At 45.4% G+C, this 23,555-nt stretch overlaps 4 protein-coding genes across 4 annotated transcripts in view; all 4 read right to left on the reverse strand.

Annotated features, from left to right (window-relative positions):
* LOC133344509 (obscurin-like) overlaps nucleotides 1-237 on the reverse strand; it is an 84,368-nt gene extending 84,131 nt beyond the window's left edge. The window contains exon 1 of the mRNA XM_061554487.1: nucleotides 1-237. The gene's annotated coding sequence lies outside the window, so the exon portion shown is untranslated.
* On the reverse strand, nucleotides 10-10,835 carry LOC133344511 (obscurin-like). Its single transcript, XM_061554488.1, has 18 exons — nucleotides 10,760-10,835; nucleotides 10,406-10,672; nucleotides 9,622-9,892; nucleotides 9,124-9,390; nucleotides 8,186-8,452; nucleotides 7,522-7,788; nucleotides 7,079-7,347; nucleotides 6,696-6,962; nucleotides 6,322-6,594; nucleotides 5,891-6,158; nucleotides 5,457-5,723; nucleotides 3,460-3,531; nucleotides 2,933-3,200; nucleotides 2,510-2,782; nucleotides 1,652-1,918; nucleotides 1,246-1,512; nucleotides 373-642; nucleotides 10-14 (listed from the first exon to the last, which is right to left on the reverse strand). The coding sequence occupies exons 13-18, from the start codon at nucleotides 3,048-3,050 to the stop codon at nucleotides 10-12; spliced, it is 1,200 nt and encodes a 399-aa protein (XP_061410472.1). The 5' UTR covers nucleotides 3,051-3,200; nucleotides 3,460-3,531; nucleotides 5,457-5,723; nucleotides 5,891-6,158; nucleotides 6,322-6,594; nucleotides 6,696-6,962; nucleotides 7,079-7,347; nucleotides 7,522-7,788; nucleotides 8,186-8,452; nucleotides 9,124-9,390; nucleotides 9,622-9,892; nucleotides 10,406-10,672; nucleotides 10,760-10,835.
* LOC133344512 (obscurin-like) lies at nucleotides 9,874-23,458 on the reverse strand. The gene is made up of 21 exons (XM_061554489.1): nucleotides 23,237-23,458; nucleotides 22,387-22,656; nucleotides 22,018-22,284; nucleotides 21,480-21,749; nucleotides 21,120-21,386; nucleotides 19,850-20,119; nucleotides 19,487-19,753; nucleotides 18,667-18,936; nucleotides 18,104-18,370; nucleotides 17,301-17,570; nucleotides 16,948-17,214; nucleotides 16,131-16,400; nucleotides 15,762-16,028; nucleotides 14,921-15,190; nucleotides 14,357-14,623; nucleotides 13,539-13,808; nucleotides 12,975-13,241; nucleotides 12,212-12,427; nucleotides 11,596-11,763; nucleotides 10,406-10,573; nucleotides 9,874-9,932 (listed from the first exon to the last, which is right to left on the reverse strand). The coding sequence occupies exons 1-21, from the start codon at nucleotides 23,352-23,354 to the stop codon at nucleotides 9,874-9,876; spliced, it is 5,025 nt and encodes a 1,674-aa protein (XP_061410473.1). The 5' UTR covers nucleotides 23,355-23,458.
* Nucleotides 23,390-23,555, reverse strand: part of LOC133344709 (obscurin-like) — a 16,835-nt gene continuing 16,669 nt past the window's right edge. Inside the window, exon 13 of the mRNA XM_061554785.1 lies at nucleotides 23,390-23,503. The gene's annotated coding sequence lies outside the window, so the exon portion shown is untranslated. The remainder of the gene's footprint in view (nucleotides 23,504-23,555) is intronic.

Raw genomic sequence — 23,555 nt, forward strand, 5'->3', positions numbered from 1 at the left:
CTGTGACAATCAGCCTGGCAGTGGTGACATCGTGGCCAGTGTCACAGGAGTACTGCCCAGCGTCGTGCAGGCCCACGTGATGCAGGACCAGTCTGGCCTGCTCTTCCATCCTGACTCATCTCACACTTTGCTCCAGGGTAAAGCACCCCACCATGTTGCAGCCACGTTACTGGGGCCTCTTCTTTGGATACCTCGCACACAAACACAGCGTCTCCGAGTTCCTCTTCTGTCAGATCCGCCAGGCCCTTGGTGAACACCACTGGCTTCTCTGTGAAATAATTAAACGATCGAATTTATCCCACCATTGTTTCTCTGCGACAAAATGCAATGAGTAAATCACAAGTAATTTTGAATGTGTTATGAGACAAAAACCTGTTATTTTCAACATTGCAAAAGTTCCGATCATTTTCTGTCTCGCACTCGTAGCTTCCCAGCATCCTCCAGCTGTACGTTGTGGATGAGAAGGAATGGCCATGTTTCCCTCCAGCTTCATCTCATACTTGTCACTCGGGTGCAGGACTGAGGAGTCCTTCCTCCAGGTGACCCTCGCTGCTGGCTTTGAGAAGCGACAGCGGAGAGTCGCAGTTCCACTCTCTTCAACCTCCTGGTCCTGAAGGACCTCAGAGATCAGCACTGGGGTCTCTGTAGCGAAAACAAATCAAGATTGTGTAACGTAAAGGAAGCACGGTTTGCTACGCACGGTGCGAAATACGTTCAACAAACATACATCAAGCTCATATCATAGCATAGCCCCCCCAGTCACCCCTGCCACCCACCCCACCCTGTGCGCACCGCACCCATGCACCCTCTACCCGCGCTTCCCCTCGGTGCACCCCCACCCCACGCCCGTTCGCCTCCACTCGTGCGCCTACTCCCCTCTGCGTGTGAGCCAGCACATGGCCTCCAGCCAATCAGAACGCACGCTGGCCGGCACGTTACCAGCCGGGAAGTTAACCAGCTAGCAAATCTTTTTTTATAATATAGTATGACTTAGCACTGCCCTCGCATCTGCATAACCAAGATGGAGAGTGGGTTGCGTTGGGGGGTGGGGGGGTGTTATGACGTCGCCACCACGCAAGAATGCGGCTCAGCGCTGTGGAATCCCGCGTCATGACGCAGGTGCGTGCGGTGATGTCACCACTGCGCACTTGCCTGCCTGCGCGTCGGACAGCAAAACTTTTGCTTGACTAATCATAATAAGATATGACAACAAATGCATTCTCAAAACTCAATGGCACATCTCACCTTGAACTCTAAGCATTCCAGAAGTCTGATCGTTCTCTGTCTCGCAGTTGTAGCTCCCAGCATCCTCCGGTTGAACATTAAGGATAACAAGAGTGGCCAGGTTACCCTCCAGCTTCATCTCATACTTGTCACTCGGGTGCAGGACTGAGGAGTCCTTCCTCCAGGTGACCCTCGCTGCTGGCTTTGAGAAGCGGCAGCGGAGAGTCGCAGTTCCACTCTCTTCAACCTCCTGGTCCCGAAGGGCCTCGGAGATCAGCACCGGGGCCTCTATAGCAGAAAAAGAGCATCCAATATTGTATAAAGTAATATTTGACTCCGGGTTATTATTGTTAGTTGATAAACTCGTGTACAGAGGTAACCATGACTGTCGCTTGAGGAAAATCACGTGAAGATGATCACATCTCACCTTGAACACAGAGATTAGCAGACGTGGCTTCATGTCCTGCATCACAAGTGTACGCCCCTGCGTCTTCTGGCTGCAGTTTTGTGACAACGAGACTCACGACCGCTCCGTCTCTGTGCATTACGTACTTCTGAGAAGGGCTCAGCTGTCTATCGCCCCTGTGCCATGTGACCGGAGCGCTGGGCTGGGACACCTCACACACAAATTCTGCTTCTCCATCCTCCACACAATCTACATCCTCTAGTCGCTTCACAAACTTCACTGGTACCACTGTGCACACCACAACAAGATGTAGTTGGATTTTAAAGCACGTTCAATATTAATTATCACGAAGATCAAGTTCACAAACCAGACACAGAGTTGTGTTTTTTGTTTGCATTCCGACCGCAGGTATTGTGGTCAATGCAAACATGACTCCGTGTAAAAAAGGTGTCAGTTTTGTTGCCAGATAGAAGGGTAAAAAAACAATTATCATATTTTGCTACTGGCAAAGGAGGTTCCAATGGTGTAAATTCTTACCCCGAGCCCTCAAACTCTGATGGTGCATTGTCTTTGAGTTGTGTGCCTTTTGGCGTCATCAGGTCCAACACCATGTAAGACTAGGCTCTAAGAAAAGCTGTCTCGGGTGTGGACCAATCAATTTCAAGGACAGTGCAACCATTATCAGAGTTGTGTTTTTTGTTTGCATTCCGACCGCAGGTATTGTGGTCAATGCAAACTTGACTCCTTGTAAAAAAAGGTGTCAATTTTGTTGCCAGATAAAAGGGTAAAAAAACAATTATCAGACATTGAGATGTCATGAAATACACATAACATTTTATATCAATATCAAAGATAGGTTTATTACAATACGTAGCGTACCCTTAATGGACAAGTTCGCTGAGGATGTCTGTTTTCCTGCCTTGAAGGTAACACAGCCGCCGTCCTGCAGGGTGAGGTTGTTGAGGGTAAGGACATGTGTTTTCCCTCCGTCCACACTGATTTCATTAAACTCGTTATGATACAGCCGGCTCTGATCCAGCCACCACTCCACCTCCTGCACATCAGCGTGGGAGATCTCGCAGGAGAACGTGGCCGAGTTGTTCTCAAACACCTCACAGTCCTCCAGGCCTCTCACAATGCGGATGTCTCGCTCTGGAAAGAAGGATACTTAAATCAGTCGTGGTTGCACTGTAAAGTATGATGAAATAATTATTTATATTCCAAAGATGTTTGTCATTGATTTTAAAATGTAAAACTTTGGACTGAGTCTATATTTAATGAGATATGCATTAAATAAATCACCTGTGACATTGAGCCTGGCGGTGGTGACATCGTGGCCAGTGTCACAGGAGTACTGCCCAGCGTCGTGCAGGCCCAAGTGATGCAGGACCAGTCTGGCCGCTCTTCCATCCTGACTCATCTCACACTTTGCTCCAGGGTAAAGCACCCCACCATGTTGCAGCCACGTGACTGGGGCACTCTTCTTTGGACACCTCGCACACAAACACAGCGTCTCCGAGTTCCTCTTCTGTCAGATCCTGTAGGCCCTTGGTGAACACCACTGGCTTCTCTGTGGATGCATTATAACAAATAATAAGAGGCGTTATCATGCGGTTTAATTGTGATGCAATTAGTTACTTACCGATTGTGGTTTTGGAAACCTGGTGGAATATTACATTGTGATACATCACTAGAGTTTACTTCTCTTGTCTCTCGTAATACACGACGAAGCTGGCAATTGCAATCTATTAATTTCAGTAACTGGTTAAAACAAGCGTTCATGAACATGCATACTGCCATGCATGCGCTCATGTGAACGGCGACCATACCCATTATGGCAGACAACACAGCCTCCTGTGGCAGCTGCTCCTCCTGGGTTGGCATGGCAACTTCATTTGGAGCTGATAATAACAAAAAAGTATAAGTTACAAATGTCCTATATCATCCTGTGGTCTTTCCTTTCACAAACTACAAATTTGAATCAGTTGAAAACTCGTCACATAATAAACATTATATACACATGAATTAATCATAATCATCCATGACCTATCCGCAGCTGTATAGTTTCCCCACAAAGTTACCATCCTAACGATCCAGCGGTGCCATGATCTTAATTGCGCTCTATCTGATCTCATAAAATCCACCTGCACAGTGGTCGACATCTTAGCTTCGGTCTGCTCTTTGGGTGCCATTCCACCGCCAGCCTCGTCCATCGTCCATAGTCCCTGCTAGCAATGTGTTCTGCCCAAGACCACTTGCTCTTATCAACTCTTATCGTAGAGCGTCGAATTTTCATTTGTTCATCGATCTATGTCTTACTTTTTCTGTCAGTGTAATTCCCAGCATGCACCTCTCTATGCTTCTTTGAACACTTTTCAACGTTTGTTCTTTCGTTCGTGGCATGCATCCATGTCTCAAATCCACAAGTCGTATCAGGCAACATCCACTGATTGAAAACGTTGCTCTTGGGCACACTTTTATTTGTTGCTTTTCATTACGACATAAAATGACTAAATTCACTCCAACCTGCTTTTGCTCTTCTCCTCCAGATTACCTCCCCCGTCTGTAGCGGTCTGAAGCAATACTTGCTATGGGTGTAGCAGATACTCTGTTGTGCTTCAGAGTTGTGTACTGACAACAACACATTTTATGCTGCTCTTCAGCAAACTAGTGGCGAATGCCTTTTTTGCTCATATTTCACTTCAGCCACAGTTTGCACAGTAATTTACGAAGTTCTTCAGTCATTTCCTGTTGTTTAGTACCGTTGGTTTTCACAACATATGTTGAACTTCCTTTGCACCGTATATAGCCAACTGTGCTAATCGTGGGTACGGGGAAAGGACAACACACTAAACACAAAAAGCAGTTCTACAGAAATCAGTTTTACATTTAGATTTAAAAGTACATAGCTCCAGTGGCTTCCTAATATCGGAAGGAAGAGCATTCCAGTCGGCCGTAGAAGCGCATCTGAAAACGTGGGATGCAGTGACCATCTTTGTTTGATGGTTAGCCAGATTACAACTCATTACAACTGCGATGTAATGCTAACAGCAGCAAGCCCCAATATCTCTCCCCCTCTCGCCCAACTCTATTTCCCCCCTCTTCACCCGCTGACCTAATTTTCCAGAACAAAAAGGCCTAATTGCAAATTAAATACTTCTAAACCCAAACACGCTGGAAAGAGTAACATAAACAATGCGTGTGCATGCGTTTTCCTAGCTTTTAAATTATTAATTAGTTTTTGATCAGCTTGTATTTTTCACAGAATATGCAGGTCATGAGCTCTCGATTGACACCCAACTCAACGTAACCCAGGGATAGAGGGGCCATTGCAAAAAATATCTTCTCGTGAACTGTGTTGTAATCCCTTCCTCATGGATAATTTTGGCTAAAAGCCTATTTTTATCCATGCGAATTATATTAATATGTAGATGAAATTAAATCCTCAACTAAAAACAGTAAAATCTATGAAAAACATTGTTTGCTACGATTCAAAAAAGTACAAAGTGAAATTTTTACTTTAAAAACGCAGAGTACGAAACTAAATATCCACTTCATTCACTTGCTGTGTATATCTCCTCAAAGACATGCGGTGTACAAGGAATACAATAAATGTTTCCTATGATTTAATAGTACCATGAATTTAAAAGTAAACGTAATACATTACATTAACTGGAAAAATACACATTAAGTTACAGACGTGCAACGCTCCCTCCAACACCTCTACGAGTGAGCAAGAGCTCACAGTCATACGTGAATTATTATCATTCTTACGTTCAAAACATAGGTCGTGTATAGAAATGTGTACCGAATAATGTTGCTTTACCTTTAACAATCAGTGATGCACATGTCCTATCATTCTCCGTCTCACACTCGTAGCTCCCAGCATCCTGTAGCTGCACGTTGTGGATAGCAAGAGTGGCCACGTTACCCTCCAGCTTCATCTCATACTTGTCACTCGGGTGCAGGACTGAGGAGTCCTTCCTCCAGGTGACCCTCGCTGCTGGCTTTGAGAAGCGGCAGCGGAGAGTCGCAGTGCCACTCTCTTCAACCTCCTGGTCCTGAAGGGCCTCAGAGATCAACACCGGAGCCTCTGTAAACAAGGTTGATGAAGAAAGGTCATGATTGCAAAACTGGACGGCAACACCAGCGTAGAGTTCGTGTCTTTAAATGTTCGTGAGCTTAGATGGCGGAGAATTACCTTTAGATGATCAAGGTACCTAATAAGTGAAAATTATTATTTTTGTTATTAAGTTTCACCTTGAACGTGGAGTTTGGCAGAGGTGGCATCATCTTCCTGCATCACAAGTGTACGCCCCCGCGTCTTCTGGCTGCAGCTTTGTGACAACGAGACTCACGACCGCTCCGTCTCTGTGTATCACGTACTTCTGAGAAGGGCTCAGCTGTTTATCGCGCCTGTGCCATGTGACCGGAGCGCTCAGCTCGGACACCTCACACACAAATTCTGCTTCTCCATTCTCCACACAATCTACATCCTCTAGTCGCTTCACAAACTTCACTGGTACCGCTGTGCACACCACAACACAAAAAGATGGAGTTGGACTTTAAAGCACGTTCAATATACATATTTAGCAAGATCAACTTAACAAACCAGACATTAAGATGACATGAAATACACAGATCCTTTCATATCAATATCAAAGATGGGCTCATCACAGCACGTAGCGTACCCTTAATGGACAAATTTGCTGAGGACGTCTGTTTCCCTGCCTTGAAGGTAACACAGCCGCCGTCCTGCAGGGTGAGGTTATTGAGGGTAAGGACGTGTGTTTTCCCTCCGTCCACACTGATTTTATTAAACTCGTTATGATACAGCCAGCTCTGATCCAGCCACCACTCCACCTCCTGCACATCAGCGTGGGAGATCTCGCAGGAGAACGTGGCCGAGTTGTTCTCAAACACCTCACAGTCCTGCAGGCCCCTCACAATGTGGATGTCTCGCTCTGGAGAGAAGGATATTTATATCAAAGTTAAGTGTTCACATAAACTGAAAAAAGAACCCTTTTACATTCTCGTGAATGTACTTTTAAAATGTACTAATCACCTGTGACATTGAGCGTGGCGGTGGTGACATCGTGGCCAGTGTCACAGGTGTACTGCCCAGCGTCGTGCAGGCCCAAGTGATGCAGGATGAGTCTGGCTGCTCTTCCATCCTGACTCATCTCACACTTTGCTCCAGGGTAAAGCACCCCACCATTTTTCAGCCATGTTACTGAAGCCCCTTCTTTGGACACCTCGCACACAAACGCAGCATCTCCGAGTTCCTCTTCTGTTAGATCTTGCAGGCCCTTGGTGAACACCACTGGCTTCTCTGTGAATTACAAAGAGAGGAGTGTTCATCCCAACAATCATAAAAATCAATTGTATGTATACATGTCATGCTGTGACGTGTCACGATGTGTATACGTGTCATGATGTGACACGAACCTTGTACTGTCATCATTGCCGAGGTCTGATCATTCTCCGTCTCACAAACGTAGCTCCCAGTGTCGTCCAGCTGTACATTGTGGATAACAAGAGTGGCCAGGTCTCCCTCCAGTTTCATCTCATACTTGTCACTCGGGTGCAGGACTGAGGAGTCCTTCCTCCAGGTGACCCTCACTGCTGGCTTTGAGAAGCGGCAGCAGGAGAGTTGCAGTGCCACTCTCTTCAACCTCCTGGTCCCGAAGGGCCTCGGGTAATCAGCACCGGGGCCTCTGTAGCAAATAGAAGCCAACGCCATTCTTAAACGTAGCTTTCATGAAGAAAGTTATCCAGTTCTTATAAACCTTGAGATGGTAGCATCAAATGATTTCGTAATATAATTATTTTAAGTGGTATTCTGATTTGTAAGGCATAGAAAACTGTTGTTATATGCACCGGTAGCTTACCTGTGACCAAAATAGTAGCTACTGTTCTATCATCTCCAGTGTCACATTCGTAATCTCCAGCATCCTCCAATTCAATGTCATAGATGACGAGTCTAACTATGTCCCCGTTTTGGACCATGTTGTACTTTGCGCTCGGATGAAGCAGCTTGGACCCTTTTTGCCAAGCAACCGGCACGTCTGGTTTTGAGAGTCGGCAACTGAGGGTAGCCGTCCCAAACTCCTCAACCTCCTGGTCCCGGAGGGCTTCACGGATCAGCACCGGGGCTTCTGCGAGCGAGACATTATAGGGGCCAGATTACTCAATGCAAAACTATTAGTCGATCAATCGCTTTGCTTAGATTACTGTGACCTTCGGTTGGGGGGAAAACCAACACATCTCACAAAGTTTTGGCAAAAAAGGACGACAACAAATCCGTGTGGAACTTTCAAAGCAAGTGTGGCTCATACAATATGTGGAAATATGACCTCTAAAATGATCGCAGGATCCATGCCAGACAGTGAAGTGAAGTTTTAGCCATTAAAAAAAACGCAATTGAGCACGAAAAGAGATGTGCACTTTCTGATCTTTTTTTAATCTGATTAGACTGAGTTATGTAAATTCGTGAAATAATAATTGCGTCAATGTATGAAACGTTGACACGATGCGATTGGCGAAGAAGAGTACCTTGTACGAGCAGCATTGCCGAAGTCCTGTCGTTGCCTGTTTCGCAGGTGTACTCGCCGGTGTCGTCCAGCTGCACCTTGTGGATGATGAGCGTGGCCACGTCGTGTTCCTGCTTCATCTCGTGGTCGGCATTGGGCTGCAGGACAGTGGAACCTTTCTTCCAGGTGACTTTCAGTGGAGGTTTTGAGAAGCGGCAGCTGAGAGTGGCCGTTTCAAACTCTTCAACCTCTTGGTTCTCAAGAGCCTCAGAGATCAGCACTGGGGCCTCTGTGGGTGGATTTTTGTTTCGAACACATTAATACCATACTCTTTGGGTCTTTCGGTAAAGTCACGTGACTTTACCGAAAGACCCAATCGTGACTTTACCGAAAGACCCAAAGAGTATGAATTCCTGCAGTCACGAAAGCTTGAAGTCAACATTAATGCCAGTTATTAAAACAGGAAAACTAAACTAAAAGTAGCAATTATTTTTATTTCACCAGGTGAGGCTCAATGAGCGATATATATATATATTTTGAGAAGCGACCTGGCCACAAATAATAGCTCAACGAAGTTGCTTTTCACGTGGTAATTTACAGAAGCCAAATATTATAAATACATGTTGATTCTAAATGTGGAGAGAAAGACCAGAGGACCTGGAGAAAAATCCACGTGACCATGGGGATAGAGACATGCAAACTACAAATATATAGGCGTCAGGGTCGGGATCGAAATCATGCCCTCCTGTATACCAGGTGAGGTAGTTAACATCTCATCACCATGAGTCTCAAGATTCTGTGAGGCTCCAGCTTTGGTGAATTCCATTCAAGAGCTTTTGGAATGTGGAAGTGAATCCAATTACCCAGAAAATGCCAATGCATACGAGGGAGTGAAGAACAAACAGCAATACACATTGCATTTGTTCGTGAAGTACAAACACTTGTCATGTACATGGCTACCTTGCACAATGAGCAGCGCCGAGGTCTGATCTTTCTCGGTCTCACACGTGTAGCTTCCAGCATCTTCCAGCTGAACGTTGTGGATGAGAAGAGTAGCCATACCGCCCTCCTGCGTCATCTCGTACTTGTCACTCGGGTGCAGGGCTGAGGAGTCCTTTTTCCAGGTGACTCTATCTGCTAGTTTGGAGAAGCGGCAGTGGAGAGTCGCTGTTCTAAACTCTTCTACCTCCTGGTCATGAAGAGCCTCACGAATTAGGCCTGGAGCCTCTGCAAGTAAAAAATGTAATACCACCATTTGCTTTTGAGAAACACAAAATGAAAATGCACAGTATATGTATCAATATTCACATTCTGCTTGATGCCAACCACTAGAAATGGATTAATTGTTCAACGCAAACAATTATATGACGTTTGTTAATATTTGGGAGAATAAGATCCTACTTTAACTGTTAAACATAAACATTGCAAAACTTTTAACATTTACGTGACAACACATACCTCTAACTGTGAGCACTGCCGATGTTTTCAGAACATCCCCAATCTCACATTCGTATTTTCCTGCATCGCCTGTCTGCAAATTGTACACCGTGAGCTTAAGGATATGTCCAGTTTGTCCAATGGAGTATTTGGAGCCAGGTTGTAGCGGCGAAGTTCCTTTCCTCCATGCCACCCTCACTGCCAGCTTTCGAGACGCGGCAGCTGAACGTGATGTTCCCGAGCTCCTCTCCCTCCTGATCCTGGAGTTGCTCCTCAAGATGAATAGGGGCCTCTGTGGGTGGACGCCAGCATGATCCAGGACAGGCAGCAGACTTGGGTCACTCGAGCCGTGGAACAGGGGCAACTTTGTGTTTCAAGTTTATTTTTTCAAGCAGGTGAGAACCCACGAGGTAAGCGTAGTCACTTCATGTCAAACGATGAAAGCCACACGCGACCACTGGGCATTTCATGATAAGCAGAGATCGCGGATTTGCGATTACAAAGGAAAGTCGCTCAGGTCACATAGCTAAAACACCATTAGCACATAAATATCACACATTTGCTGTGAATTAAATCCCTCACTGAGAAGCTAATGGTTAATATTCCCACAGCTAAAAGAGAGAAATGCACGAGAATATATTTAGAAGAGACAACTCTGATTGAAAATTTACATTTGTTAATGCATGCCTAACAACATCACTATTACATATTCTCTCGTCAAAACTCAATTTGACAGGTATCACTATTTATTCATTTAATGTTCAACCAAGAAAATATTGAAATTCCGTCATTGGCTAGAGTTTACCTGTCACAGTGAGTTTCGCAGACGTTTGGAAGTTCCCAGAGTCGCACGTGTACTGGTCACTGTCTCCCAGCTCCACTGAGCTGATGACGAGGCTGGCCTTCCTGCCCTCGCGCACCATGCGATACTTGGCTCCAGCTTTCAGGATCTTGTCACCCTTGAGCCACACGACTGGAGTGTCTCCACGAGATGTTTCACACGTCAGCTCAGCCTCGTGGGCTTCCTCAACCGACAATTCCCCAAGCTCTTTTGAGAATTTAATAGGCAGCTCTGAAAAAGAAAATGAAAATAATAATGTTTATTATAACAATTACACATTCAAATCTTACCTACGTGAGTATTCAGGAGGAGCTGTACCTGTGACGTTCAAGGTGGCACTGGTTTTCTCAAAGCCTGAGTCACAGACGTACTTCCCGCTGTCCGTTAGCTCCACGCAACTGATCTTAAGCGTGGCTGCCTTTCCATCTCGCTTCACATGGAACCGCTTGTCGCTACCATCCAGCAGCTGATCCTCATGGTACCACTGCACTGGTGACCCGGCCTTGGAGGTCTCACACGAGAGGGTCACTTCACCCTCTGCCTGGACTTGGGTATCGGACAGAGGTTTCGTGAATACAACTCCAGATTCTGAAATAAAATATGCAGATATGTTTCTTTTAAGTCAGTTTCCGAATTAAAGACATTAAACACATGTCTTTGTCTACATAAATACATCATGCATTTGGATATCATATCATTTGGTTTAGGTGTGTCGATCATAAGGACATCAGTGGGCTTGGGCAGCATACTTTGCGAGAAGGGATGATGGTTAAGTGGATTAGACAACGGACAACCAAGGAAGAGAAGACGGCCGAGTGAATGAGCGCTGCAGGGATTGAGGGATGAGATCAGTTCATGTGCAGGAGTCAGATGGATTGTGGAATCGTGAAACTATGAGGGAATGTGATGGCGCGGAGATAAATGAATGAATCTGAGGATAAACCATGTCTGATGATGATATTAATAATTTACATGGTAATATTAGGACGTGAATATCAAGAGTATACTTTGAAGTGATATCAAAAGGTAACGGGTTCCTTGATGGAAAAGGCCCATATAAATGTGTACAATATCACCTGTGGTTTCAAATGCATTACAATCACAAAAACAAAGCATCTTCGGATACACCAGAGATTATTCAGTTGAATGTTTACCTGTGACAGTGAGCTTTGCTGACGTCTGGAAGTTTCCAGAGTCGCACGTGTACTGGTCACTGTCTCCCAGCTCCACTGAGCTGATGACGAGGCTGGCCTTCCTGCCCTCGCGCACCATGCGATACTTGGCTCCAGCTTTCAGGATCTTGTCACCCTTGAGCCACACGACTGGAGTGTCTCCACGAGATGTTTCACACGTCAGCTCAGCCTCGTGGGCTTCCTCAACCGATAAAGATCCCAACTCCTTGGAGAATTCAACAGGAAGCTCTGAAAACGAAAATTAACATTTTGTTTTCAAAAGCCGTCCCTGGTGTGGACCAATCAATTTAAGGAAAATGCATATATTATCACAGTATGTTTTTCGTTTGCATTTTGACTGCAAGTATTGTGGTTAATGCAGACATGAAACCTGGTAAAAAAAAAGGTTTAAGTTTTGTTTCCAGAAAAAGGGGAAAAACCCTATTATTATATTTTGGCACTGGCAAAGGAAGTCTAATGATATTGTAATTATAATTATTGCATATTCAAGTCTGAATTATCTTTGTATTCAGGAGGAGCTGTACCTGTAACATTCAAGGTGGCACTGGTTTTCTCAAAGCCCGAGTCACAGACGTACTTCCGCTGTCCGTTAGCTCCACGCAACTGATCTTAAGCGTGGCTGCCTTTCCATCTCGCTTCACATGGAACCGCTTGTCGCTACCATCCAGCAGCTGATCCTCGTGGTACCACTGCACTGGTGACCCGGCCTTGGAGGTCTCACACGAGAGGGTCACTTCATCCTCTGCCTGGACTTTGGTATTGGACAGAGGTTTGGTGAATACAACTCCAGCTTCTGAAATAAAATATGCGTATATTTTGAAAGTCAGTTTCCGATTTAAAGACGTCAAACACATGTCGCTGTCTACAAAAAGACATTATGCATTTGGATATTATATCATCGGGTTTAGGTGTGTTGATCATAAGGACATCAGTGGGCTTGGCCAGGACACGGGGGATGAGACGACTGATGTAGAGGCTGCCAAGGAAGAGAAGACGGCCGAGTGAAAGAGCGCTGCAGTGATTGAGCGATGAGATCAGCTCATGTGCAGGAGTGGGATGGATTGTGGCACCGTGGAACCTTGAGGGAATGTGATGGCGTGGAGAGAGATTCATAAAGCTGAGGATAGACCATGTCTGATGATGATATTAATAATTTACATGGTAATATTAGGACGTGAATATCAAGAGTATACTTTGAAGTGATATCAAAAGGTAACGGGTTCCTTGATGGAAAAGGCCCATATAAATGTGTACAATATCACCTGTGGTTTCAAATGCATTACAATCACAAAAACAAAGCATCTTCGGATACACCAGAGATTATTCAGTTGAATGTTTACCTGTGACAGTGAGCTTTGCTGACGTCTGGAAGTTTCCAGAGTCGCACGTGTACTGGTCACTGTCTCCCAGCTCCACTGAGCTGATGACGAGGCTGGCCTTCCTGCCCTCGCGCACCATGCGATACTTGGCTCCAGCTTTCAGGATCTTGTCACCCTTGAGCCACACGACTGGAGTGTCTCCACGAGATGTTTCACACGTCAGCTCAGCCTCGTGGGCTTCCTCAACCGATAAAGATCCCAACTCCTTGGAGAATTCAACAGGAAGCTCTGAAAACGAAAATTAACATTTTGTTTTCAAAAGCCGTCCCTGGTGTGGACCAATCAATTTTAAGGAAAATGCATATATTATCACAGTATGTTTTTTGTTTGCATTTTGACTGCAAGTATTGTGGTTAATGCAGACATGAAACCTGGTAAAAAAAAAGGTTTAAGTTTTGTTTCCAGAAAAAGGGGAAAAACCCTATTATTATATTTTGGCACTAGCAAAGGAAGTCTAATGATATTGTAATTATAATTATTGCATATTCAAGTCTGAATTATCTTTGTATTCAGGAGGAGCTGTACCTGTAACATTCAAGGTGGCACTGGTTTTCTCAAAGCCCGAGTCACAGACGTACTTTCCGCTGTCCGTTAGCTCCACGCAACTGATCTTAAGCGTGGCTGCCTTTCCATCTCGCTTCACATGGAACCGCTTGTCGCTACCATCCAGCAGCTGATCCTCGTGGTACCACTGCACTGGTGACCCGGCCTTGGAGGTCTCACACGAGAGGGTCACTTCATCCTCTGCCTGGACTTTGGTATTGGACAGAGGTTTGGTGAATACAACTCCAGCTTCTGAAATAAAATATGCGTATATTTTGAAAGTCAGTTTCCGATTTAAAGACGTCAAACACATGTCGCTGTCTACAAAAAGACATTATGCATTTGGATATTATATCATCGGGTTTAGGTGTGTTGATCATAAGGACATCAGTGGGCTTGGCCAGGACACGGGGGATGAGACGACTGATGTAGAGGCTGCCAAGGAAGAGAAGACGGCCGAGTGAAAGAGCGCTGCAGTGATTGAGCGATGAGATCAGCTCATGTGCAGGAGTGGGATGGATTGTGGCACCGTGAAACCTTGAGGGAATGTGATGGCGTGGAGAGAGATTCATGAAGCTGAGGATAGACCATGTCTGATGATGATATTAATAATTTACATGGTAATATTTGGACGTGAATATCAAGAGTATACTTTGAAGTGATATCAAAAGGTAACGGGTTCCTTGATGGAAAAGGCCCATATAAATGTATACAATATCACCCGTGGTTTCAAATGCATTACAATCACAAAAAACAAAGCATCTTCGGATACACCACAGATTATTCAGTTGAATGTTTACCTGTGACAGTGAGCTTTGCTGACGTCTGGAAGTTTCCAGAGTCGCACGTGTACTGGTCACTGTCTCCCAGCTCCACTGAGCTGATGACGAGGCTGGCCTTCCTGCCCTCGCGCACCATGCGATACTTGGCTCCAGCTTTCAGGATCTTGTCACCCTTGAGCCACACGACTGGAGTGTCTCCACGAGATGTTTCACACGTCAGCTCAGCCTCGTGGGCTTCCTCAACCGATAAAGATCCCAACTCCTTGGAGAATTCAACAGGAAGCTCTGAAAACGAAAATTAACATTTTGTTTTCAAAAGCCGTCCCTGGTGTGGACCAATCAATTTTAAGGAAAATGCATATATTATCACAGTATGTTTTTTGTTTGCATTTTGACTGCAAGTATTGTGGTTAATGCAGACATGAAACCTGGTAAAAAAAAAGGTTTAAGTTTTGTTTCCAGAAAAAGGGGAAAAACCCTATTATTATATTTTGGCACTGGCAAAGGAGGTCTAATGATATTGTAATTATAATTATTGCATATTCAAGTCTGAATTATCTTTGTATTCAGGAGGAGCTGTACCTGTAACATTCAAGGTGGCACTGGTTTTCTCAAAGCCCGAGTCACAGACGTACTTTCCGCTGTCCGTTAGCTCCACGCAACTGATCTTAAGCGTGGCTGCCTTTCCATCTCGCTTCACATGGAACCGCTTGTCGCTACCATCCAGCAGCTGATCCTCGTGGTACCACTGCACTGGTGACCCGGCCTTGGAGGTCTCACACGAGAGGGTCACTTCATCCTCTGCCTGGACTTTGGTATTGGACAGAGGTTTGGTGAATACAACTCCAGCTTCTGAAATAAAATATGCGTATATTTTGAAAGTCAGTTTCCGATTTAAAGACGTCAAACACATGTCGCTGTCTACAAAAAGACATTATGCATTTGGATATTATATCATCGGGTTTAGGTGTGTTGATCATAAGGACATCAGTGGGCTTGGCCAGGACACGTTGCGAGAAGGGATGATGGTCAAGGGGATGAGACGACTGATGTAGAGGCTGCCAAGGAAGAGAAGACGGCCGAGTGAAAGAGCGCTGCAGTGATTGAGCGATGAGATCAGCTCATGTGCAGGAGTGGGATGGATTGTGGCACCGTGGAACCTTGAGGGAATGTGATGGCGTGGAGAGAGATTCATGAAGCTGAGGATAGACCATGTCTGATGATGATATTAATAATTTACATGGTAATATTTGGACGTGAATATCAAGAGTATACTTTGAAGTGATATCAAAAGGTAACGGGTTCCTTGATGGAAAAGGCCCATATAAATGTATACAATATCACCCGTGGTTTCAAATGCATTACAATCACAAAAAACAAAGCATCTTCGGATACACCACAGATTATTCAGTTGAATGTTTACCTGTGACAGTGAGCTTTGCTGACGTCTGGAAGTTTCCAGAGTCGCACATGTACTGGTCACTGTCTCCCAGCTCCACTGAGCTGATGACGAGGCTGGCCTTCCTGCCCTCGCGCACCATGCGATACTTGGCTCCAGCTTTCAAGATCTTGTCACCCTTGCGCCACACGACAGAAGTGTCTCCACGAGATGTTTCACACGTCAGCTCAGCCTCGTGGGCTTCCTCAACCGATAAAGATCCCAACTCCTTGGAGAATTCAACAGGAAGCTCTGAAAACGAAAATGAACATTGAAAATGGATACATAAATATTGTAATCATAACAATTACATATTCAAGTCTGAATTATGTTTGTATTCAAGAGGAGCTGTACCTGTAACGGTCAAGGTGGCACTGGTTTTCTCAAAGCCCGAGTCACAGACGTACATCCCGCTGTCCGTTAGCTCCACGCAACTGATCTTAAGCGTGGCTGCCTTTCCATCTCGCTTGACATGGAACCGCTTGTCGCCACCATCCAGCAGCTGATCCTCGTGGTACCACTGCACTGGTGACCCGGCCTTGGAGGTCTCACACGAGAGGGTCACTTCATCCTCTGCCTGGACTTTGGTGTCCGAGAGATATTTGGTGAAAACGACTCCAGATTCTGAAATAAAATATGGAAATATTTTTTTAAAAGTTATTTTGCCATTCATATACACAGTTTAAAAAGGTGTACCTTTCTACCGAAACAAAATTTTCATAAGGATATTTCACCCAGTTCAGGCGTGGGGGTCTTAAGGACATCAGTGGGCTTGGGCAGGACACTTTGCGCGAAAAGATGATGGCCAAGTGGATGAGACTATAGATGTAGAGGCAGCCAAGGAAGAGAAGAATGCCGTGCGTATGAGCGCTGCAGATATTGAGCGATGAGATCAGCTCATGTGCAGGAGTAAGATGTAATGTGGCATCGTGAAACTAAGAGGGAATTTGATGGCATTGAGAGACATTCATGAAGCTGTGGATAGACCATGGCTGATGATAGGAATAATTGACATGGTAATATTAGGACATCACTATCAAGAGAAAACTTTGCGGTGATATCCATAGAAAGATGGTTCCTTGATGTTTGAGGCCAATGCACACACTATCCCTTGTTACCAAAAAAAAATGTATCTTCGGATTCACCACAGATTATACATTTCATTATTTACCTGTCACAGTGAGCTTTGCTGTTGTCTGGAAGTTCCCAGAGTCGCACGTGTACTGGTCACTGTCTCCCAGCTCCACTGAGCTGATGACGAGGCTGGCCTTCCTGCCCTCGCGCACCATGCGATACTTGGCTCCAGCTTTCAGGATCTTGTCACCCTTGAGCCACACGACTGGAGTGTCTCCACGAGATGTTTCACACGTCAGCTCAGCCTCGTGGGCTTCCTCAACCGACAATTCCCCAAGCTCTTTTGAGAATTTAATAGGGAGCTCTGAAAAAGAAAATAAAAATAATAATGTTATTATAACAATTACACATTCAAATCTTACCTACGTGAGTATTCAGGAGGAGCTGTACCTGTGACGTTCAAGGTGGCACTGGTTTTCTCAAAGCCTGAGTCACAGACGTACTTCCCGCTATCCGTTAGCTCCACGTGACTGATCTTGAGCACCGCTGCCTTTCCATCTCGCTTCACATAAAACCGCTTGTCGCTACCATCCAGCAGCTGATCCTCATGGTACCACTGCACTGGTGACCCGGCCTTGGAGGTCTCACACGAGAGGGTCACTTCACCCTCTGCCTGGACTTGGGTATCGGACAGAGGTTTCGTGAATACAACTCCAGATTCTGAAATAAAATATGCAGATATGTTTCTTTTAAGTCAGTTTCCGAATTAAAGACATTAAACACATGTCTTTGTCTACATAAATACATCATGCATTTGGATATCATATCATTTGGTTTAGGTGTGTCGATCATAAGGACATCAGTGGGCTTGGGCAGCATACTTTGCGAGAAGGGATGATGGTTAAGTGGATTAGACAACGGACAACCAAGGAAGAGAAGACGGCCGAGTGAATGAGCGCTGCAGGGATTGAGGGATGAGATCAGTTCATGTGCAGGAGTCAGATGGATTGTGGAATCGTGAAACTATGAGGGAATGTGATGGCGCGGAGATAAATGAATGAATCTGAGGATAAACCATGTCTGATGATGATATAAAAAGTTGACATGGTAATATTTGGACATCACTATCAAGACGGGTTCTTTGATGGAAAAAGACCAATTTACACAATATCACCGGTGGTTTCAAATGCATTACAATCACAAAAAACAAAGCATCTTCGGATACACCACAGATTATTCAGTTGAATGTTTACCTGTGACAGTGAGCTTTGCTGACGTCTGGAAGTTTCCAGAGTCGCACGTGTACTGGTCACTGTCTCCCAGCTCCACTGAGCTGATGACGAGGCTGGCCTTCCTGCCCTCACGCACCATGCGATACTTGGCTCCAGCTTTCAGGATCTTGTCACCCTTGAGCCACACGACTAGAGTGTCTCCACGAGATGTTTCACACGTCAGCTCAGCCTCGTGGGCTTCCTCAACCGATAAAGATCCCAACTCCTTGGAGAATTCAACAGGAAGCTCTGAAAAGAAAATTAACATTTTTGTTTTCAAAAGCCTTCCCTGGTGTGGACCAATCAATTTCAAGGAAAATGCATATATTATCATATTATGTTTTTTGTTTGCATTTTAACTGCAAGTATTGTGGTTAATGCAGACATGAATCCTGGTAAAAAAAGGTTTAAGTTTTGTTTCCAGAAAAAAGGGGAAAACCCCTATTATTATATTTTGGCACTGGCAAAGGAGGTCTAATGATATTGTAATTCTAATAATTACATATTCAATTCTGAATTATGTTTGTATTCAGGAGGAGCTGTACCTGTAACATTCAAGGTGGCACTGGTTTTCTCAAAGCCCGAGTCACAGACGTACTTCCCGCTGTCCGTTAGCTCCACGAAACTGATCTTAAGCATGGCTGCCTTTCCATCTCGCTTCACATGGAACCGCTTGTTGCTACCATCCAGCAGCTGATCCTCGTGGTACCACTGCACTGGTGACCCGGCCTTGGAGGTCTCACACGAGAGGGTCACTTCATCCTCTGCCTGGACTTTGGTATTGGACAGAGGTTTGGTGAATACAACTCCTGCTTCTGAAAGAAAATATGCCAGTAACATTTTTTAAGTAATTTTCCCATTCTAAAATATATTTAAAATACATGTCACTTTCTACCAAAATACATTATGCATATGGATATGATATATTCCGGTTTAGGCGTGTCGGTTATAAGGACATCAGTGGGCTTTGGCAGGATACTTTGCGAGAAGGGATGATGGTAAAGTGGATGAGACTACTGATGTAGAGGCAGCCAAGGAAGAGAAGACGGAAAAGCAAACAAGTGCTGAAGATATTGAGTAATGAGATCAGCTCATGTGCAGGAGTGGAATGAATTCTGGCATCATGAAACCCTGAGGGAATATGAAGGCGTTGAGAGACATTCATGAAGCTGTGGATAGACCATGGCTGATGATAGGAATAATTGACACGGTAAGATTTGGACATCACTATCAAGAGAATACTTTGCGGTGATATCCATAGGAAGATGGTTCCTTGACGTAAGAGGCGAATGCACACAATATCCCTTTTTACATAAAACAAAGTATCGTCGGATTCACCACTGATTATACAATACCATTATTTACCTGTCACAGTGAGCTTTGCTGTTGTCTGGAAGTTCCCAGAGTCGCACGTGTACTGGTCACTGTCTCCCAGCTCCACTGAGCTGATGACGAGGCTGGCCTTCCTGCCCTCACGCACCATGCGATACTTGGCTCCAGTTTTCAGGATCTTGTCACCCTTGAGCCACACGACTGGAGTGTCTCCACGAGATGTTTCACACGTCAGCTCAGCCTCGTTGGCTTCCTCAACCGATAAAGATCCCAACTCCTTGGAGAATTCGACAGGAAGCTCTGAAAACGGACATTCAAATTGGACAAATATATATTATAATGATAACAATTACACATTCAAATCTGCATTACGTTTGTATTCACGGAGAGCTGTACCTGTGACGGTCAAGGTGGCACTGGTTTTCTTAAAGCCCGAGTCACAGACGTACTTCCCACTGTCTGTTAGCTCCACGCGACTGATCTTAAGCGTGGCTGCCTTTCCATCTCGCTTGACATGGAACCGCTTGTCGCTACCATCCAGCAGCTGATCCCCATGGTACCACTGCACTGGTGACCCGGCCTTGGAGGTCTCACACAAGAGCGTCACTTCATCCTCTGCCTGGACTTTGGTGTCCGAGAGCGATTTGGTGAAAACGACTCCAGCTTCTGAAATAAAATATGGAGATAAAAATGCTCGTTTCTCATTCGTTAATTTCTCAATCCGCTTGTCCTGGCAACGATCACGGCGGCAGCATGTTGAATAGGGCAGTCCACACCTTCCTTCCCCTGGCGACAGAATGTAGCTCTTCCTGGGGAATTCCCAGGCATTCCCAGGACAGCCGAGCGACATATTCTCGCCAGTGTGTCCTGGGCTGGCCCTCCAGTCTTCACCCAGTGGGACATGCACGGCAGAATTCCAGGGGGAATCTATCAGGGTGCATCCTTACCAGGTGCCCTAACCACCTCAACTGGCTCATCTCGAACTGGAAGAGCAACACCTCATCTCTGAGGCTCTTCCCGGATTACCGAGCTCCTCACCCGATCACAGAGAATGAGCCCGGCAACCCTTTGGAGAAACCTCATTTCGACCCCTTGTACCCGCGAAGCTCATCCTTTTGGTCATTTCCCAAAGCTCATGACCATAGGTGAGGGTGGGAATGTATGTCGACCTGTAAACCGAGAGCTTTTTTCGAGAACTCATCTCCCGCTTCACTACAATGGAACAGTACAGTGCCCACAACACTGCGGACGCCGCACCAATTTGCCAGCTGATCTCCCGCTCCCACTTACCATCACTGGCGAAGAAAACCCCGAGATACTTAAACTCTTTCACTAAAGGCAGCTGTTCCCCCCTGATCTGGAGAGAACAATCGAACATCTCCCAGGAGTGAACCATGACCTCAGATTTAGAGGTGCTGATCCTCATCCCAGCTGCTTCACACTCGGCATCAAACCGTTCAAGTGCATGCTGGAGATCACAGACTGACCAGGCAAAGAGAACAACGTCATCTGCAAAAAGCAGCGACGCGGTAATATCCAAAGGTAAATGGTTCCTTGATGTAAAAGGCCAACGCACACAATATCCCTCCTCGTGTCAAAGGTCATTACATTAACATAAAACAAAGCAACTTCGGATGCACTAGAGATTATACATTTCATTGTTTACCTCTCACAGTGAACTTTGCTGTTGTCTGGAAGTTTCCAGAGTCACACGTGTACTGGTCACTGTCTCCCAGCTCCACTGAACTGATGACGAGGCTGGCCTTCCTGCCCTCGCGCACCATGCGATACTTGGCTCCAGCTTTCAGGGTCTTGTCACCCTTGCGCCACGCGACAGGAGTGTCTCCACGACATGTTTCACACGTCAGCTCAGCCTCGTGTCCTTCCTCAACCGATAGCTCTCCCAGCTCTTTGGTAAATGTAACAGGGAGCTCTGAAAATACCAAATAAAGACGTTATTTTATCATATTGCATGCCATATTTTGGCTTGGAATGCAGCCATGTCTGTATTCAGGATGAGCTGTACCTGTAACAGTCAAGGTTGCACTGGTTTTCTCCAAGCCCGAGTCACAGACGTACTTCCCGCTGTCCGTTAGCTCCACGCGACTGATCTTCAGCGTGGCTGACTTTCCGTCTCGCTTCACATGGAACCGCTTGTCGCTACCATCCAGCAGCTCATGTTCGTGGTACCACTGCACTGGTGACCCGGCCTTGGAGGTCTCACACGAGAGGGTTACTTCATCCTCTGCCTGGACTTTGGTATCCGAGAGAGATTTGGTGAAAACGACTCCCGCTTCTGAAAGAAAATCGAACGGTGGTTTACTCCTTCTCAAGATACATTCAATTACTGGTTTACTTAATGCATTAAAGTATGTTCAGACCTGAGTCAATTTCATTTTGGGCGTAATAATCATCACGAGCAGACTCTGAATGGACTTAGAAGGTTGATTACTTCATATATAGTGATCAAGTGGTTTACGTAATGTCGAACATTGCTTTGATGGGTGCTATAAATTTTTACAAAGCGTCTTCAGATCGACCACAATAAATAAAATAGTGTTTACCTGTCACAGTGAGGTTTGCTGACGTCTTGAAGTTTCCAGAGTCGCACGTGTACTGGTCACCGTCTCCCAGCTCCACTGAGCTGATGACGAGGCTGGCCTTCCTGCCCTCACGCACCATGCGATACTTGGCTCCAGCTTTCAGGATCTTGTCACCCTTGAGCCACACGACTGGAGTGTCTCCACGAGATGTTTCACACGTCAGCTCAGCCTTGTGTCCTTCCTCAACTGACAGCTCTCCCAGCTCTTTGGAGAATTCAACAGGGAGCTCTGAAGAAGAAAATCAACATTGTAATTTGATATATAAATATTACAATTATAATAATTTCATATTCAAGTCTGAATTATGTTTGTATTCAGAAGGAGCTGTACCTGTAACGGTCAAGGTGGCACTGGTTTTCTCAAAGCCTGAGTCACAGACGTACTTCCCGCTGTCCGTTAGCTCCACGCGACTGATCTTCAGTGTAGCTGCCTTTCCATCTCGCTTGACATGGAACCGCTTGTCGCTACCATCCAGCAGGTGATCATCATGGTACCACTGCACTGGTGACCCGGCCTTGGAGGTCTCACACGAGAGGGTCACTTCACCCTCTGCCTGGACTTTGGTATCCGAGAGCGATTTGGTGAATACAACTCCAGCTTCTGAAAGAAAAAAGTGCAGATTAAAAAAATATGTTTAAGTTATTTTGCCATTAAAAGAGACATTTTAAACATGTGTCCCTTCCGACAAAGAGACATTATGCATGTGGATAAATAATCTGTTTTAGATGTGTCGGTGATAAGGACATCAGTGGGCTTGGGCAGGACACTTTGCGAGAAGGAATGATAGTAAAGTGGATGAGACTACTGACGGAGAGGCAGCCATGGAAGAGACGATGGTCGATCGACTGAGTGTGGCAGAGATTGAGTGATGAGATCAGATCATATGCAGGAGTGAGATGGATTGTGGCATTGTGAAGCCATGAGGGAATGTGATGGCGTGGGGAGATGTTTATGCAGCTGAGGATAGACCTTGCGTGATGATGATACTGAATAATTAACTAGGTAACATTTGTACATCATAATCAATAGGATATTTTGAGATAATATGCAAAGGTAACTGGTTCCTTGATGTAAAAGGCCAATATCAATTTACGTAAAATCAACTGTAGTTTCAGGACATTACATTCACATGAAGCAAATCATCTCCATATTCACCACCGATTGCAATTTCATGGTTTACCTGTCACAGTGAGCTTTGCTGTTGTCTGGAAGTTTCCAGAGTCGCACGTGTACTGGTCACTGTCTCCCAGCTCCACAGAGCTGATGACGAGGCTGGCCTTCCTGCCCTCGCGCACCATGCGATACTTGGCTCCAGCTTTCAGGATCTTGTCACCCTTGCGCCACACGACTGGAGTGTCTCCACGAGATGTTTCACACGTCAGCTCAGCCTCGTGTCCTTCCTCAACCGACAGCTCTCCCAGCTCTTTGGAAAATGTAACAGGGAGCTCTGAAGAAGAAAATCAACATTGTAATTGGATATATAAATATTATAATTATAA

This window comes from Lethenteron reissneri, chromosome 20 (genome assembly GCF_015708825.2).
Source record: "Lethenteron reissneri isolate LAM-NWPU_2019-01 chromosome 20, ASM1570882v1, whole genome shotgun sequence".
NCBI lineage: Eukaryota > Metazoa > Chordata > Hyperoartia > Petromyzontiformes > Petromyzontidae > Lethenteron > Lethenteron reissneri.